The following is a 14473-nucleotide window of genomic DNA, read 5'->3' on the forward strand; positions in this document are numbered from 1 at the left end:
TCGGGGTCCTGGTAACTGAGGGGCGCGTGCAGACTTCATCGGCTCTGAGCTGCCATCGCTTCCCTCCTGCCTTGGGGCAGGGCGTGCAGTGGGTACCCCGTGAGTATTTGTTGCGCAGATGAAGAGGAAATTGGAATCACCGTTTAATGAAATTTTTAATGAAACTGCGTCTTTCTACCTACCTGTTTATCGAAGTCCTGTTCTTTTTTTTTTTTTTTTAAAGATTTTGTTTATTTATTTGACAGACAGGCATCACAAGTAGGCAGAGAGGCAGGCAGAGAGAGAGAGGGGGAAGCAGGCTCCCTGCTGAGCAGAGGGCCCGATGCGGGGCTCGATCCCAGGACCCTGGGATCATGACCTGAGCCGAAGGCAGAGGCTTTAACCCACTGAGCCACCCAGGCGCCCCTCGAAGGCCTGTTCTAAACCGAGCACCATGTCCTGGCGACCCCCTGACGAGTAAGGGGTCGACGTTGCCTTCCGACGCCCAAGGAGACGGATGCAAGAACATGGCTGACGTGCTCCGATACAGTTCTCGACAGAGCCCGGGGCGCAGGATGCTTCAGGAGGTCAGAAGGGACGGTTTTCTTTGAGCCGCCTCTGGAGCTGGTGTGAGGAGGAGCGGGATTTCAGGAGCCGGAGGCAGGCGATGTGCGCCAGTTGACTCGTCGGTTCCTTCCACTGGCCTTCGTCCGATGCCCACCTGGAGCACAGAGGGAGCTTGTGCCCAGGGAGCGCCGAGGGTTTTCGGGTTTTCGTGACTGGACCCTTCCAGCCTGTGGCGCTCCCTCGGGATTCCGGAGGACGGACGCTGGTCCGTTTGTGGGTCCAGGGCCGCCCACGGGCGCATGAACTCCAAGAGGCTTCCGGGCTATCCCGGGATCGCAGGGGCCATGGTGCGGCACTCGCTGTGGCTCTCCAGCCAGCGGCACTGCTTTGTCTGGAACGAAGGGCCCAGATTGGGCTGTGTGGTGCCATGTGGGCCCCAGAGCCTGAGACGCCGCTCGGCAGAGCCTCTTCCTCGTACGGCTTCATGACGTGCATGGCCGGACGCAGGACAACAAGGTGTGGAGTTAGGGCAGGAACACAGAATAATCGCTGATCACTCCATCAGCTGTTTCTGGAGAAACGACAGGACGACATGGACTGGTCACGCGTCGGTCGTGCTGGTCTTTCCGGGAGGGAGAATTAACGTGCTGCTCGTCCCCCATCATGAGCAGACTCTGGCCACGAAAAGGTTGGATTGGGAAAGGTCCGGACGCAGCTTTCCAGATGAGAAGGCCTCCGGGAAGCCGTGCTCTGGGCCCCGGAGTCCGGGAAGGGGCGCCTTCCCAAGCCTCAGGCTGTTGTTGGGCCCGTGCTCCTGTTCCCGCCTCCAGAACCCGTCACTCATCTCAGCTCTGTGTCGGACGTGATCCTTGTTTAAGTGCAGGGTTTTAGCAAGCTGTTGCCATACAACTGCAAAGAAGCGGGGAGGCCCGTGGGCAGCGAGTCCACGGGTCAGGGGGTCCCAGCGCCCGGCCTCCGTGGGAGCGAGTGTTTGCTTCGTTCCTGGCTTAGTGCTGCACCTGAGCTGTGCAGACCCCTGTCTCCTGGTTTTCCTGTCCGTGGAGGGGATCCAAGTTTTAGCTCTAATTCCTGAAATGATGGGTGTGGAGTATGTGGTCCTCTAAATGCCTTCTTGGTTAAAAAATTTCTTTAACAAGTTGAACTGTGCTAATTCTGTGTGTTGGAAGAATGAACTCCAGCCAGAGCTCCGTGGGACACTTTCAGGCTTCCGGTCAGGGGGACAGGCAACGGCAGGTTCACTGGCGGGAAGGACTGTCCCGCCCCGCCCACGCGCCTCCAGCAATGAGGGTCCATGCGTTGTCGGGGCCAGACCATGAGCTGCTCTGTGCACGTCAAATCCAGAACATGGGTCTCCTCACCAGCCTACGGACAGCGAGCCGTGCTGCTCCATGCATAAAACCGTGTCTGTCCACGAGTCATAGCTAGCTGGGCGTCTCCACTATCTCCGGAGTTTTCTAGAAGGGCTTCAGATGCCCCCACAGTGCTCTTGTTCCTTCTGGTTCTCCTGCATTTGTCACCCCTCGGTTAGTTTGAGATGTCAGGCAGGAGTTTTTGCTCCCTCAATAGCCGTGTGACTTCTCTGCCGTGTGGATGACTGAGCTCTGAGCATTGGGGAATTCGGTCTGTTGATCAGCACTGGAGACAGACCGCGGGTGTCACAGCCTTGCAGCCGGGACCGGAGCCGGTGAGGCCGCCGCCGTGGGCCCCGTGGGAGTTGCACGCAGGAGGCACCGTCTGCACCCCAACACCCCCCTTCCCCCCTCCCCAGGAGAGCCCCGTGTGGAGCGTGGAGCTGCCTGGCCGCGTCCGTGCCCGGGCTGTGACACTTTCTTGGTGCTGCGCTTTGCTGTCTGCGCCGGCCTGCAGGCTGGCGTCCACGGGCTTGTCCAGGCCCCTCTGGGAGCCCGTGGCTGGTTTCAGCCTCCAGACCTTCCGAATTCCTTCGCCAAATTCTGTGTTACTTTCTGGAGTGACTGACCTGTTTTCGGCCTCTTTGTGAGTTGGGGCTCAGGTTGGGGGAGGGCAAGCGTGGCGGTGAGGCGGGTTTACCCGAGGTGCCCGGCGGGGATCCCCACGTTCACACTCACTGTGCTACACCCTGCCCGGGGACCGGGCTGACCAGAAAACACACTGCCCTCTTGCCTGACACAGCCGGACTCGTGTAGGGTCCGTACAGATCAGCCCTAGGCCGCGGGGCCTCTGGAGCACTCCCAGTTTCCAGGGACGGTGCTGCCGGAGTGGGGATGCGAGCGGGTCTCCTGTCCTCAGGAGCCTTCCCTGGCAGAGACCCATCATCGCCTCCTCTCAGCAGGTCCCCAGGAGAGCAGGAGGTGTGCCGACGCCTGGACAGCGGTGTGGCCGAGTGTGCGTGTGCACAAGCAGATCCTGTGGTCTGTAGGGACCAGGCCCGGCACTTCCCCATAGTTAGTGCTGGAAGCGGGTGGTGGGTGTCAGCCTGGCCGGGTGCTCTGTGCTGGGGGACCACACACTGTTGGCTCCTGGGGCTGTGGGAACTGCATCTGCTGCTCCCGGAGCAGCCACACCCTGTTCCCCAGCAAACCGCTGTGGGAAGAGGGTGCGGCTGTCTCGGGGGTGACCTGCCCTCTCCCAGTGAGGGACCGCAGCTCCGAGGAGCAAAGCTGCCCCCTGCTTGCCACCAACAACTCTGTATGGGGAGTAGAAAGCCAGCCTGACCATCCCTGCTGGACCAGTGTCCCCTCCCAAACCCAGAGCATCTGCCCAGTGTGTCCACTCTTGTTCAAGTCTTTTCAAAGTGTCCAGACCTCCTTCTGCAGTCCGGCTTCAAAGTGGGGGCTCTGGTGGTGGGTGCCAGGGGTCAGGGATAAGGGAGGGAGTCCTGTCATTGCTATAGATGAGCTGGCAGAGACCTGGGCATCCTTGATTCTAGAGAGAGGGTCCTGGAGGGAGAGGCTGGGCAGGGGGAGGGTCAGGGGGAGGAGGAGGGTCCTGGAGAGAGAGGCTGGGGCAGGAAGAGGGCTGGGTTGTGGTCAGAAAGTGAGCTGTAGAGGAGTCACAGATGCCGTGCTTGGGGGATGTGGCTGTGGGTTAGGTTTTAGCCAGAATGTGATGCACAGAGGCACCGGTTGGCAGCGGAGCAGAAGCCCCAGCTCTGCCCCCGGTACCCCGGAAGGCAGCGCCCCACTTGCTGTGGGCACTTTAGAAATACTCACCAGGCCTCGAAAGTCTGTCACGTGGGAGCCCTGGGTGACAGGGAGCCTTTCCCCAGCATCTTGGTGCTCGCTGTGGCCTGTGGACAGGGACAGCACCTCCTAAGAGAGCTAGAGGTGTGTGCAAGGTCAGAGGACGGGAGGGACGCAGCTACCTCGAGTGAGACCATAGTGACTTGGAAAGCACAGCACTGTTTGGGGCTGGTGCTGCATGGGAGGGACTGGAGAGGATGAGGAACGTCTCCCTGATTGCTTTGGTGACAGCAGTCCGTGGCCTTCACATGAAGCTGTGGCGTGCTTGTGGGGTTCCAGGATGACTCTGACTTCCCCGCATGGTGTGAGCCTCTGGCTCCCCGTGCCCCCGGCCCCCGTCGCAGAGACGGCTTGGCTGCTCCCCCAAATCTGCTCTCCTGGAAAGCTGCGAAGACCTCAGGGAGACTCCCACGGTCTATGTCTGCATCCTGGGCTGGTACGCCGTCCAGAGTCATGGCTGGAGATGGCATCCGGGAGTGACAAGGGGTCTCTGGGGGGTGTGGGGTGGGGAGGCTGCAGCAAGTTCTTGGCGTCTGGGTGGCGCGCCCGTGTCAGCCACAGAGGACTTCCAGATCGGCGTTTCCCTCTCTCACGTGGCACCGCCAGCATCCACACACGTTTCGTGGAAACACTCCTGCAGCTTTAGCCTGTCTACGTGCTAACTGTTTGCCCACTCCTCCCCAAAGCTGGGGTCACACCGGTGGGGAGGTTTGGGGAGCTCCGGAAGCTCTCCTGATTTAAAACACCGCTCTCCTCGCCCTCGGGTAAAGCAGGGGGAGTGTGTTACTTCCCAACAAAGGAAAGACCCGGACTCTGGAGGAGAGGCACGTGGGGGTCTGCTTGTTGGAAGACGGCGGTCGTGGCCCACACACAGGAAGCAAGCCGGTGCCTAGTGCTTTGGAAGGGGCAGCTGATGAAACGAGCAGGCCCCGGGTTATGTCATATGCGCCGTGGGGAACGACAGGCAGCTCAGTAACACGCCAGCTGCACGTGCCTTGCATGCCAACCCCCTCTAGCCCCAGGGTGGCCCCGAGGTGGCCGGGAAGGCACACCTGTGCCCAGGTGCCCACAAGTTTCTCCCTGGGCTCTCCCTGAGGGACTCCCGAGTCCCAGTGGTGAGATCCGACAAGGAAAATACAGCCTGGCCCCTGAGACACGTCCGACCTAGCGTTCCGTGGTCTCTGTCTCTTGAGACACGTGCTTTCACGCGGGGCACGTGGGAGTTCCGTGGGAGGAACATCTGTCTGCAGGGCAGACACCGAGGTCAGAGTCTCGGCGTGCTGGGCTGGAGCCCGCCTCCCTGCTCACGTCACACTGCAGAGTTGGGCCGTGTCTCCGTGCCGCGTACGGCGCGGCCTGCTCTCCTCGCGCTCCCATGATGGTGCGGCGGGCTCAGGACCGAACCTGTGAGGCCCCGAGTCGGGTTCGATGCTGGGCTCCCCAGCTCAAGGCAACTCAGACCTCTGTGTGCACAGAAGTCGCCTGTTCACGCCCATGAAAAGCAGAAGTGGGATATCGTGTGCTCTCGGATGCAACGTTCTTGAGAAGACAAAACAGAGATGTTGGAGGAGAAACCGGTGGTTGCGGGACAGGGCAGGCAGGCCGGGGTCTTCGGGGAGAAGGCTCTGTTCTGTGAGCCACACCCGCCCCTGTTAAAATTCAAGGGCCGTGGGCTCGCGGTGAGAGGGTTGGCAGCTTTCCTGTGTGACAGTTTAAACAACTCAACCAAAGGCTAGATGCGGGCAGGTTGACGCAGCCCACGGAGCGGGAGTGACCTCACCGCCGGTGAGCTCGCGGAGTCTGCGGTTTATAAGGAAAAGCACACGTGTGTGGCCACCACCGACGCTTCATGTTATGTGGACGTGCTGATAGGGAAAAGCCGTGTGATGAGCGGGTCACCAGCCAGCTTGCTCCCTTTCTTGTGAAATGTCACCAAGCACTTGATAGGCAATCGGTCTTAGAATTTGTCTAGATTAGTCCTGAAAAATCAGGCCTGGGGGAGGCATAAAGATCCCAGTAAAAATGGCTCAGACGGCGTTTCTGCAGTGAGGACTGCAGTGGTCGGACGTCCGCGTGTGGAAAGCTCGCATCGGAAGCACGGCTCCGTTTTGCAGCAGACGCGTGTCCGCACACAGTCTACACGGAGGACGGGTGAAGCCGCGTACTCGGCTGGGCCGTGTGCACGAGCAACGTGCAGGGCACCTTGCGCACCCCCGTTGAGAGTTCCGACACGCGACGGGGAGCCCGAAACTGGCCGGGGGGCTTGGTTTCCTCCGGGCCGGCCCCAAGAACCATCCCAGCCATCACGGGCTTCAGCTTTAAGTTTTATTTTCTCTCAATGGGGGTTTGTCCCTTAGAAGAGCTTCTGCTCGTAGCACACGTACTTGCTTCTCACCTGGGAGCCATTGCTGACCCCCCCAAGCCCAGCCTGGTGCCGAGTTCTGAGGGCGGCGTCCGCTTCAGTCATGCTGGCCGTGCAGAAACAGACCCAGGAGACGCTTCTCATCCAACATGGACAGATCTGCTCCCTGGGCCTGCAGGTCGCTGGCTGGGCCCGAGGCCATCTGTTTCCGTGAACGGGGAAGAGGAGGTGGCTGTGACTACGTGTCCCATAAAGGGTGGGCTCTGCGTGGGACTTGGCATTGGATCCTGCCTACGTGTCAGTGTGGGGCCTGTGTCCTCGCCAGGAGAAAGGGGGACGGGGCGTAGTCCTGGGGGGTGAGGAACTATTTCCCCCCCATGCAGAGGTGGTCCCGAGGCAGGGACGGGGCTCTTCCTCTGCCTGTCGCTGTTCTCCTCTGTGTCCTGTTGTCCCTTGGAGAAAGGGCACTGGGGAGCTTGTGTTGGTGTTGGAGGACCCGGTTATTGGAAATTTGGCTTCAGTCAAATGTCATTTCAGCAGTGTGTTAAAAATACAAGTGACAAGACATCAGCCAAACCCAAAGTGGGAGAGGCTCTGTGAGGTAGTGCACCTGCCGTGGTCCAGACGTTCAGGTCCTGGAAGACGGGCGCCCCAGGAGCTGGCGTGGCCTGGAGTGGAGGCAAGTGTGTGCGGGGCTGTGGGTCGGGTCCAGGAGCAGAGGACGAGCTCGGGGAAGCTGGCAACACTGGAACACGGCTTGCGGGCTAGCGAACGGCGTCCTGTCCATGTGACTTGGCGGGTTTGACGATGGTGCTGTGGTTCCGTGAGATTCTAACGTCACGGGACGCGGCTTAAAGGGTACACACGGGGACGCTCGGAATGTTTCCTGAGTCTGAAGTCCTTCTAAAATGAAGTTAGAAAAGGAAAAACCACAGAATGCTTGGCGAGAGCCCCTTGTTAGGCATTCTCGGTCCCGCGGCGTCTTACCCTCCGGCCTCCAGCGCGGCTTCACTTGGTGCCGTGTGCTGCTTCGTCTGCAGACCAGGTGTACGTGGGGCCAGGCCAGCTCTATCAAGACTTACAGAATCTGCTGCATGACCTGAATGTGGTCGGGCAGATCTCGCAGCTCGTCGGGAGCCTCCGAGGGAACTACCAGGTAACCAGCGGGCCCCGCGGCGCGGAATTCTGCGTCCACATCTGGGTCGCCGTCATAGTGAGGCCGGGCCTCCGGGTTCCCCACGGAGTGAGAATCAGGCTGGTCTTGAGAACCAGTGCGATGGCGGTGGGTGGGGAGGAACCGTCCTTGGGTCACCTCACTCGCAAGCGGACTCAAGCCTCTGTCCCGTTTTGGAGACGCCCAAGCCCGGGGTAGGGGGGTCGTGTTAGGAGGGCGCTATGGGAGGTCGGTCTCCCCCGGGCTCCTGCCCCAGCCGCACTCCGTCCTCCCTGGGGGCCTCCCTTGGTGAGACCTTCACCGCGCGTGCCTGTCCCTTCGCAGAACCTGAACCAGTCCGTGGCGCACGACTGGACGTCGGGGTTACAGAGGCTCATTCTGAAGAAGGAGGAGGAGATCCGCGCCGCGGACTGTTGCCGCATCCAGCTGCAGCTCCCGGGGAAGCAGGACAAGTCAGGGGCCACTTGGCGGGCGGCCGTCCCGGGCGGGGCTCAGAGAGCGGTTCTGGGGCATCGTCCGGGCTGGTCACGGGATCCGCGTTCTGCACACCGATGCCTTTCCGCTCCCCTGGCAGGTCGGGGCGGCCCACGTTCTTCACAGCAGTGTTCAACACCTTCACGCCCGCCATCAAAGAGTCTTGGCTCAACAGCTTGCAGATGGCCAAGCTCGCCCTGGGTAAGATGGGGCGATGGCCGCTCGGGGGGCACGTGTAGGCGGGGGCCATGGGCGCATCCCGGTGCTGCTTCTCTCTGGCTTGCGGTGTCCGTGCCCAAGACGACAGCAGCACGAGAGAGACCCCGGCAGTAGAGTCCCCGCTCACCCGGCAGAATGTTTGTTTCTGTTTTTGTTTTTTAGTATTTATTTATTTATTTGAGAGAGAGAAGATGTGAGTGAGCGAAGGGAGGGGGAGACCGGCAGAGCCCCGCGGAGCAGGGCGCCCGATGCAGGCTCGATCCCAGGACCCCGAAATTACGACCTGAGCCCATATCCACAGTCGGGTGCTGAACCGACAGAGCCCCCAGACAGCCTGGAAGATGTTCTCAAACAGGCAAAATGAACCCCAGCACGAGTGGTTGTTTTTAAAAGATTTTATTGATTGATTGCGAGAGCCGGGGAGGGACAGAGGGAGAGAGGAAGGGAGGAGCCCGATGCGGAGCTGATCCCAGGACCTGAGCCGAAATCAGGAGGGGGGCACGTCACCCACTGAGCCGAACAGGTGCCCCCGCCCCCCAGCAGGAGTTGTTTTTACGATACCTACATTACAATTAAGGGATTCTAGGAAAAACAGGCCCTTTATTGTAACCACATGGTGACATCTGCTGACACTGACCCCACGTGCAGATCAGCCCCTCGGGTCTGTGGCCGCTGAGCGGGAGGCCCAGCCCCACAGGTGGGACATCCTGCTTCCCTGCCCCACCACACAGGGCAGCCCTGAGCGGTCGCTGGAGAGCCTGCCCGCACGGACAGGAGGTCCCTGGTTCCCGCTGCCACGAGGGGCCTTGGTGATTCTGTTTCCGCTCCTCTGTCTGCAGCCCTGCAGTGTGTTGAGCCATGAGTCAGACAGGCCTGTGCGTGGGTTGTTTACACACGGTGTGTGACCCCGAGCACACCGTGACACACAGGCCCCTGTGCTGTTGTCGCTAAGTGAAAATAAAATACGGAGGGGACACGGCCCGGCCGCTGCTCGTCCCAGGCCCCAGGGCTGCGCTTCCTGCCGGACGGGAGCCTTCCCACCGCTGCCTGCACCCCTCTGTCTCCCGGGACGATTTCACGGTTTGTCCCGTCAGGCTGTTCCCGGAGGCTGCGAGCCTGAAACGGCGCACTCTCTGATGAGGGCTAGCTAATCCCGAGAATCCACTCCTTTCATCCCTTCAGAGCCGAGATGGACAACTTGCTCTGCAGCAGAGTTTCTCTTCGCTTCCTCGTGCTTTTTTCTTTTTAATTTTTATTGTCACAGCGAGAGCGAGCACAAGCAGGGGGAGCAGAAGGGAGAGAGGGAAGCAGGGTCCCCGCTGAGCAGGGAGCCCGACACGGGGCTCGGTCCCAGGACCCCGGGATCATGACCTGAGTCCACCGCCGATGTGTCACCGACAGAGCCACCCAGGCGTGCCTCCCTCACGTGTTTTATTCCATGGTTTTCTGCATGTCGCGGCAGCTCTCGCCGTGCCCGTGGTATTTGAATCTGAACATCTCAGTTGCTTTGAAGACAGACAAAGACGAGCAGCTCTAGCTGCTTTATGGGACGTTCTCAGCCCTTCGCGTCCTCGCAGTCAGGGGCAGCAAACAGGAGACAGGACACGCTTTTCAGAATAAAGTGGTAACCGTCCAGGTCTCCTTTGGGGGGACAGTCTGCTGTGCTCCAGCAACAGCGTTGAGCTCTGCGGGCTGGCGTAGGCTGTGATGTCCACGTCCGGGGCCCGCGGGGCCGTGTCGACCCACAGGTGGCTCAGGTCTGCCCTTCCCCGTTTCTCCTTCACACGCCCGCAGAGGAGGAGAACCACATGGGCTGGTTCTGTGTGGAAGATGATGGGAATCAGATCAAGAAGGAAAGACACCCTCTCCTCGTGGGACACATGCCGGTGACAGTGGCCAAGCAGCAGGAGTTCAAGGTGATGGACGGGGGGCCTGGAGGAGGGGTCCACTGTGCGTGGAGACAGTGCCTCCTTGTCTGGGCAGAGTCCCTCATGGTCTCCCCAAGTCAACCACTGTCCGCGTTTCTCTGGGGATATTTGTTTAGGAACTCAGACTGCTAGAGTGTGGAGATGAAAGCTGGCTTTCCTGCCCAGCGGCTGTTGGGAGGTGGCGGCTCCGCGCCATACCTGGGACAGTCCAGGCATTATTAGTTACATGAGGGGACATGTGTCAAGCCTGTCCACTCTGCTGCCATTTGCCTGGCAGTGTTCAGTGTCCACAGTGGGTCACAGCGAGAGGCCTCATGTTTGCCCGGAGTACAGTAGGCTTGGGCTGACGCGGGGTTTATCCGTGTTCCCGGCCGTCTGTCCCAGCACGCGGAGGGTGTGTTCAGAGGCACGTGGCTGTGTCTTTCTGTGCGCGATAAGCAAAGACATTCCGTTCCTACTTCTTCCTGGACTCTGGCCGACACTCCGCCCTGGAGGTCCTGGGAGGGCAGAGGGCGGAAGGGGCACTGCGCCCCGTGACGGACGTCTGTGGCACCTGCCGGAGTCTGAAGATACGAGAGTGGAGACTGACGTTTGCCTCTGAAAAGCTGATTTCTGAGGCTTACACCCACATCTGTTCTTTTTTCTGTTTTAACCTTTAAAAAGTAATAATGTGCCGTTTCTGTGACTAAGTGTCAGAAGTCTGTCATCCACTCAAGATACTGTCGTCTGGATGCCTCCCGGTCCCTTTTTGACGTGTGGGTGTTTGATGTCTCCCTGTTAGATCGAGTGTGCGGCGTACAACCCGGAACCCTGCGCGAACAGCGAGGCTCAGCTCGATTCTTTGGCCGCGGCGCACGGCTTCCTGTGGGTAAGACGCTGCGCGTCGGGCGCGGCTTCCCGAGGAGTCCGTGGCCGTAGCTGGTGTGGGCTTGAGAAGGTCCCAGACCCTGCGGTGGTCGCTGTGTGCCCCGGGCTGTGTTTATAAACACGAAAGTCCCAAACCACCCACGAGGGGACTGAATGCTTTTGGAAAAATGTCCAATTCTCAGGAATTAAAATGTTTCTTTTTCATCTAAAGCTTTGTGGGGTAGCCTCAGCCCAGAGACAACCAATTTAGCTAATGTGAGAGTAATTTAAGTATTTCTTCAATTTGGGTGGTTGAATTGCATGGGACCTTCCCCTCCTTCTAAGACAGCGCTGGCTTTTTACACTGGAAACTTTGCAATTAAAATTAATTTGTTCCAAATGAAATACTGCATTGGAGTTATGCTGCCATCCCAGTGGGCATTTCTGGTTCTTTCCAAAGGAAGATGGTCCTTGTGTGCTGTGTTTTGAGGTCTCCCGGGGCGCCCCCGGACCTGCTCCCTGATGGGTGCCCTGCTGTCCTCTAGCACTGTGCCCTGCCCTCGGGTGACCTTTCCACCTTCCCACAGCCCCAGCCTCTGTGGTCAGGTCTCCTCCCCGAGCATCGAGAAAGAACGGCCGGAGTAACCGGGTCATTCCATGCGCCCAGCTGCGAAGGAGGATGGGCTTATTTCCCTGAGGTTTTCAAATTTAGCAGAGAAGTCCTCCCATCACTGGGACTGTAGTTGGTGCCTCATTCCCTCTCCTGGTCCTGTCCCCTCCTGCGTCCGCGCCAGCCGGAGCCCGGCTTCATGGGTGGGCACACGTCCCCTGGCAGGACGCATCTCTGTAGCGTGGAAACATTATAGTACGAGTAAGGGGGGTGGGACCCCCAGAGGAAACGGGACCTGGGAGCCCTTGCCCACAGGCCGGCTTTCCCCGCAGGACCCTGAGCACTCTGTCCTGGCGATGCCTCCCTTAACCAGATCCGACTCTTTCCCACTGAGAAAACAGTTGGACCTCACGTTGGGCACAAAGCCTGTGGGGTGCCTAGGGACCTGGCAGATAGATTCACGGGGGTGCCCACGGGCAGCCAGGGTCTCAGGGCCACAGCACACCACCTTAACGCTCACGCCAGCGGCCACATGGGAGGTGCCGTGACACGCCCTCTTTTTAAGTCCTTGTTTCCTGGGGTGAGCGCTGTGTGACATGGGGTCGACTCTCACATGCTTGGAAAACTTCATGCTGTGCCGAGCAGGCCGCCACTGCTGCGTGGCGCTGGGATGTGGCTTCTCCGGGGTAGAAAGAGGAATTAAAAACAAACCCAAATTGTGCTCTCGTTATGAAAGTTAAAAGGGAAAGTAACCCCATTCGTTGGAAAGAAGAAGCGGGCTCTGGTAGCAGACTGTGTCAGCCGCTCTGGAGTCTGGGAGGCGTGTCTGTTCCCGTGGCAACCCGGAATGTCCCCGTGGCACTGGGTGTCCTGGAGGCAGGGGTCGGTGTGCCGTGGATGCCCAGGTGTTCCTCTCTCCTCCCCAACCCCCGACCCAGATCGGGAGCTGCACCAGCCAAATGGGCCAGATCGCCATCGTCTCGTTTCAAAACTCCACCCCCAAGGTCATCGAGTGCTTCAACGTGGAGTCTCGAATCCTGTGCATGGTGTTTGTCCCCATGGAGGAGCGGCCTGTGAAGCCTGAGGCCGCGGCGCCGGCCGTGCCCACCGTCTGCCTGGGGACTGAGGAGGGGAGGTGAGCCCGCTACCAGCACCCCGATGAGGAGCTCGGGGAGCGGGGACGGAGGGTCACCCGCCCGTCTGTTAGGGCTTAGGCCACACGGCAGGAACGGCCGGGTCGCCACCCGAGGGAGTGACCGCAGGGGACCTTCTAGTTCCGCCGGGCAGTTTCCCCCTGCCTGTCTCTTCCTGTTTTCCAAGCGGCTGACTGCTCCCATCTGGGGTAGGACAGGGCCGCGGTCTGTGCCGTACGCGGGCGGAGCACTGCGCCCGTTCACGGCACGCCACGAGGGTTTTCCTGCTGTGAAGTCCCCTCGGGAGAAGTGGTTTCTTCCGCGGTTTCTCTTTCACAGCCGTGGGATGAGATCGGGGTGGCGGCAGCGTTCCCATGCAGGCCGCGGCGGGGCGGGGCTGGGCACCGCGGGAGCTTCCGGTCCCCTGAGCGCGTGCTCGCCGGCTCCCGGTCCCCTCACAGCATCTCCGTGTACAAGAGCAGCCAAGGCTCCAAGAAGGTGCGCCTGCAGCATTTCTTCACACCGGGCAAGTCCCCGGTCATGAGCCTCGCCTGCACGCCCCAGAGCCTCTGCGCCGGCCTGGTCAACGGCGCCGTGGCCGTCTACGCCAAGGCAGAAGGTAAGCGTGTCTGCACCGTGTGCCTGTCTACACACCCACTCTCGTGGTGTTTCTGGGGCTTTGCTCTGCACAGAGCTTCACGTCCCCGGGTCACATCCCCGGGTCACGTCCCCGTGTCTGTCACCGTGCTCCCAAGGCACGTGCGGCTTCCGCAACCCCGAGCGGACGGCGTGAAGCACCAGCACCCCAGCTGCCCAGGCGGGAAGTGGTTTCAGACGTGGGTCTCCTGGCTGACGTGTCCCTGTTCCACAAAGTACTGATGTTCACACGCGTCCTTCTCCCGATGGGCGGGACCCCGGTCTCCTCGTGGCCCCTGCCATCACGCAGGCCACGGGGCTTTGTCTTCTCGGGGGGGGGGGTACCGCAGGCCGCCCATGGGAGTGGCTGGAGCCGGTTTGCACCAGCCCGACAGCCAGGAACCCCGAGACGCATGCACTGGCCATTGCCCCCACCCCCTCTTTTCTCAGGCGTGGCCCAGCATTCCGGGGGGTTCGGGGACACCAGAGGGGCACAGCGGGTCTGTAGCCTCCTGGAGCCCCCAGGCCGCAGCTCCTGGGGTGGAGGCCAGAGACGTCCAGCCGCTCCGCATCCTGCCCAGGCCCACTCCTGCTGCCCGGGAGCTGCGGTTCCCCAGCGCCTGCTGCTCACTGCACCGTGGCAGCCGGCTTCCCTGCGCCCTCGTTCTGGGGATGACGTGGCCGTGCGGGACTCCCCACCTGCTCTCCGGGCCAGCCCGCGCCCCTCTCTGAGCGTCTCCTCCAGCCTCTGCGGTTGGACGTGGCGTTTGGTCGGCCTGGGCGCCACGGCATTTACTTTGGCTCTGGAGGTGGAGCCCCGGCTGGGGGCATCAGGTCGGTCCCCAGGAGTCGCTCTCTGCCACCGAGGGCACCTCCTCAGGGCAGGGTGGCGTCCTCCTGGCCGACAGACCGCGAGCTCCTCTTCCAGGGGCGCCAATCCCATGGCAGGGTCCCTGCAGACGCCGTGGCCATCCGTGACTGGTACCCTCCCTTTCCCCAGTCCCGCGGCGGCCCCAGCAGCCCCCCAAGGATCAGGTGTGTGTGGAAGCCGAGGGCTGAACCCCTGAGGGAATGTGGGTTCCCCGGCTCCCCTTGGGCCCCTGCATTCCTGATGTCTGCCTGCCCGTGGCACTCCCTGGGACCTCCGGGTGCTGGGCCACTGTCCGTCACCGTCTCAGGGACAACCTGAGTATTGGCTCGGTTCCGGTGACCGTGGGCTCATCACCAGTGGGTGCTGATGGGAGCGAGTCCCGCTTCTCCCACCTCAGGTGCTCATGATGCCCAGGGAGCCCCGGGAGGCGCT

The 14473-nt window shown here is 60.9% G+C and overlaps 1 protein-coding gene across 1 annotated transcript in view; it reads left to right on the plus strand.

The window, feature by feature from the left end:
• ARHGEF10 (Rho guanine nucleotide exchange factor 10) overlaps window positions 1–14473 on the plus strand; it is a 66462-nt gene that overhangs the window by 39166 nt on the left and 12823 nt on the right. The window contains exons 17-23 of the mRNA XM_032869812.1: window positions 7191–7306; window positions 7649–7776; window positions 7899–7999; window positions 9812–9933; window positions 10727–10813; window positions 12340–12536; window positions 12996–13153. Coding sequence (XP_032725703.1) covers window positions 7191–7306; window positions 7649–7776; window positions 7899–7999; window positions 9812–9933; window positions 10727–10813; window positions 12340–12536; window positions 12996–13153 — 909 coding nt within the window. The remainder of the gene's footprint in view (window positions 1–7190; window positions 7307–7648; window positions 7777–7898; window positions 8000–9811; window positions 9934–10726; window positions 10814–12339; window positions 12537–12995; window positions 13154–14473) is intronic.

This window comes from Lontra canadensis, unplaced genomic scaffold (genome assembly GCF_010015895.1).
Source record: "Lontra canadensis isolate GAN:19392208 unplaced genomic scaffold, GSC_riverotter_1.0 scaffold39, whole genome shotgun sequence".
Lineage (NCBI taxonomy): Eukaryota > Metazoa > Chordata > Mammalia > Carnivora > Mustelidae > Lontra > Lontra canadensis.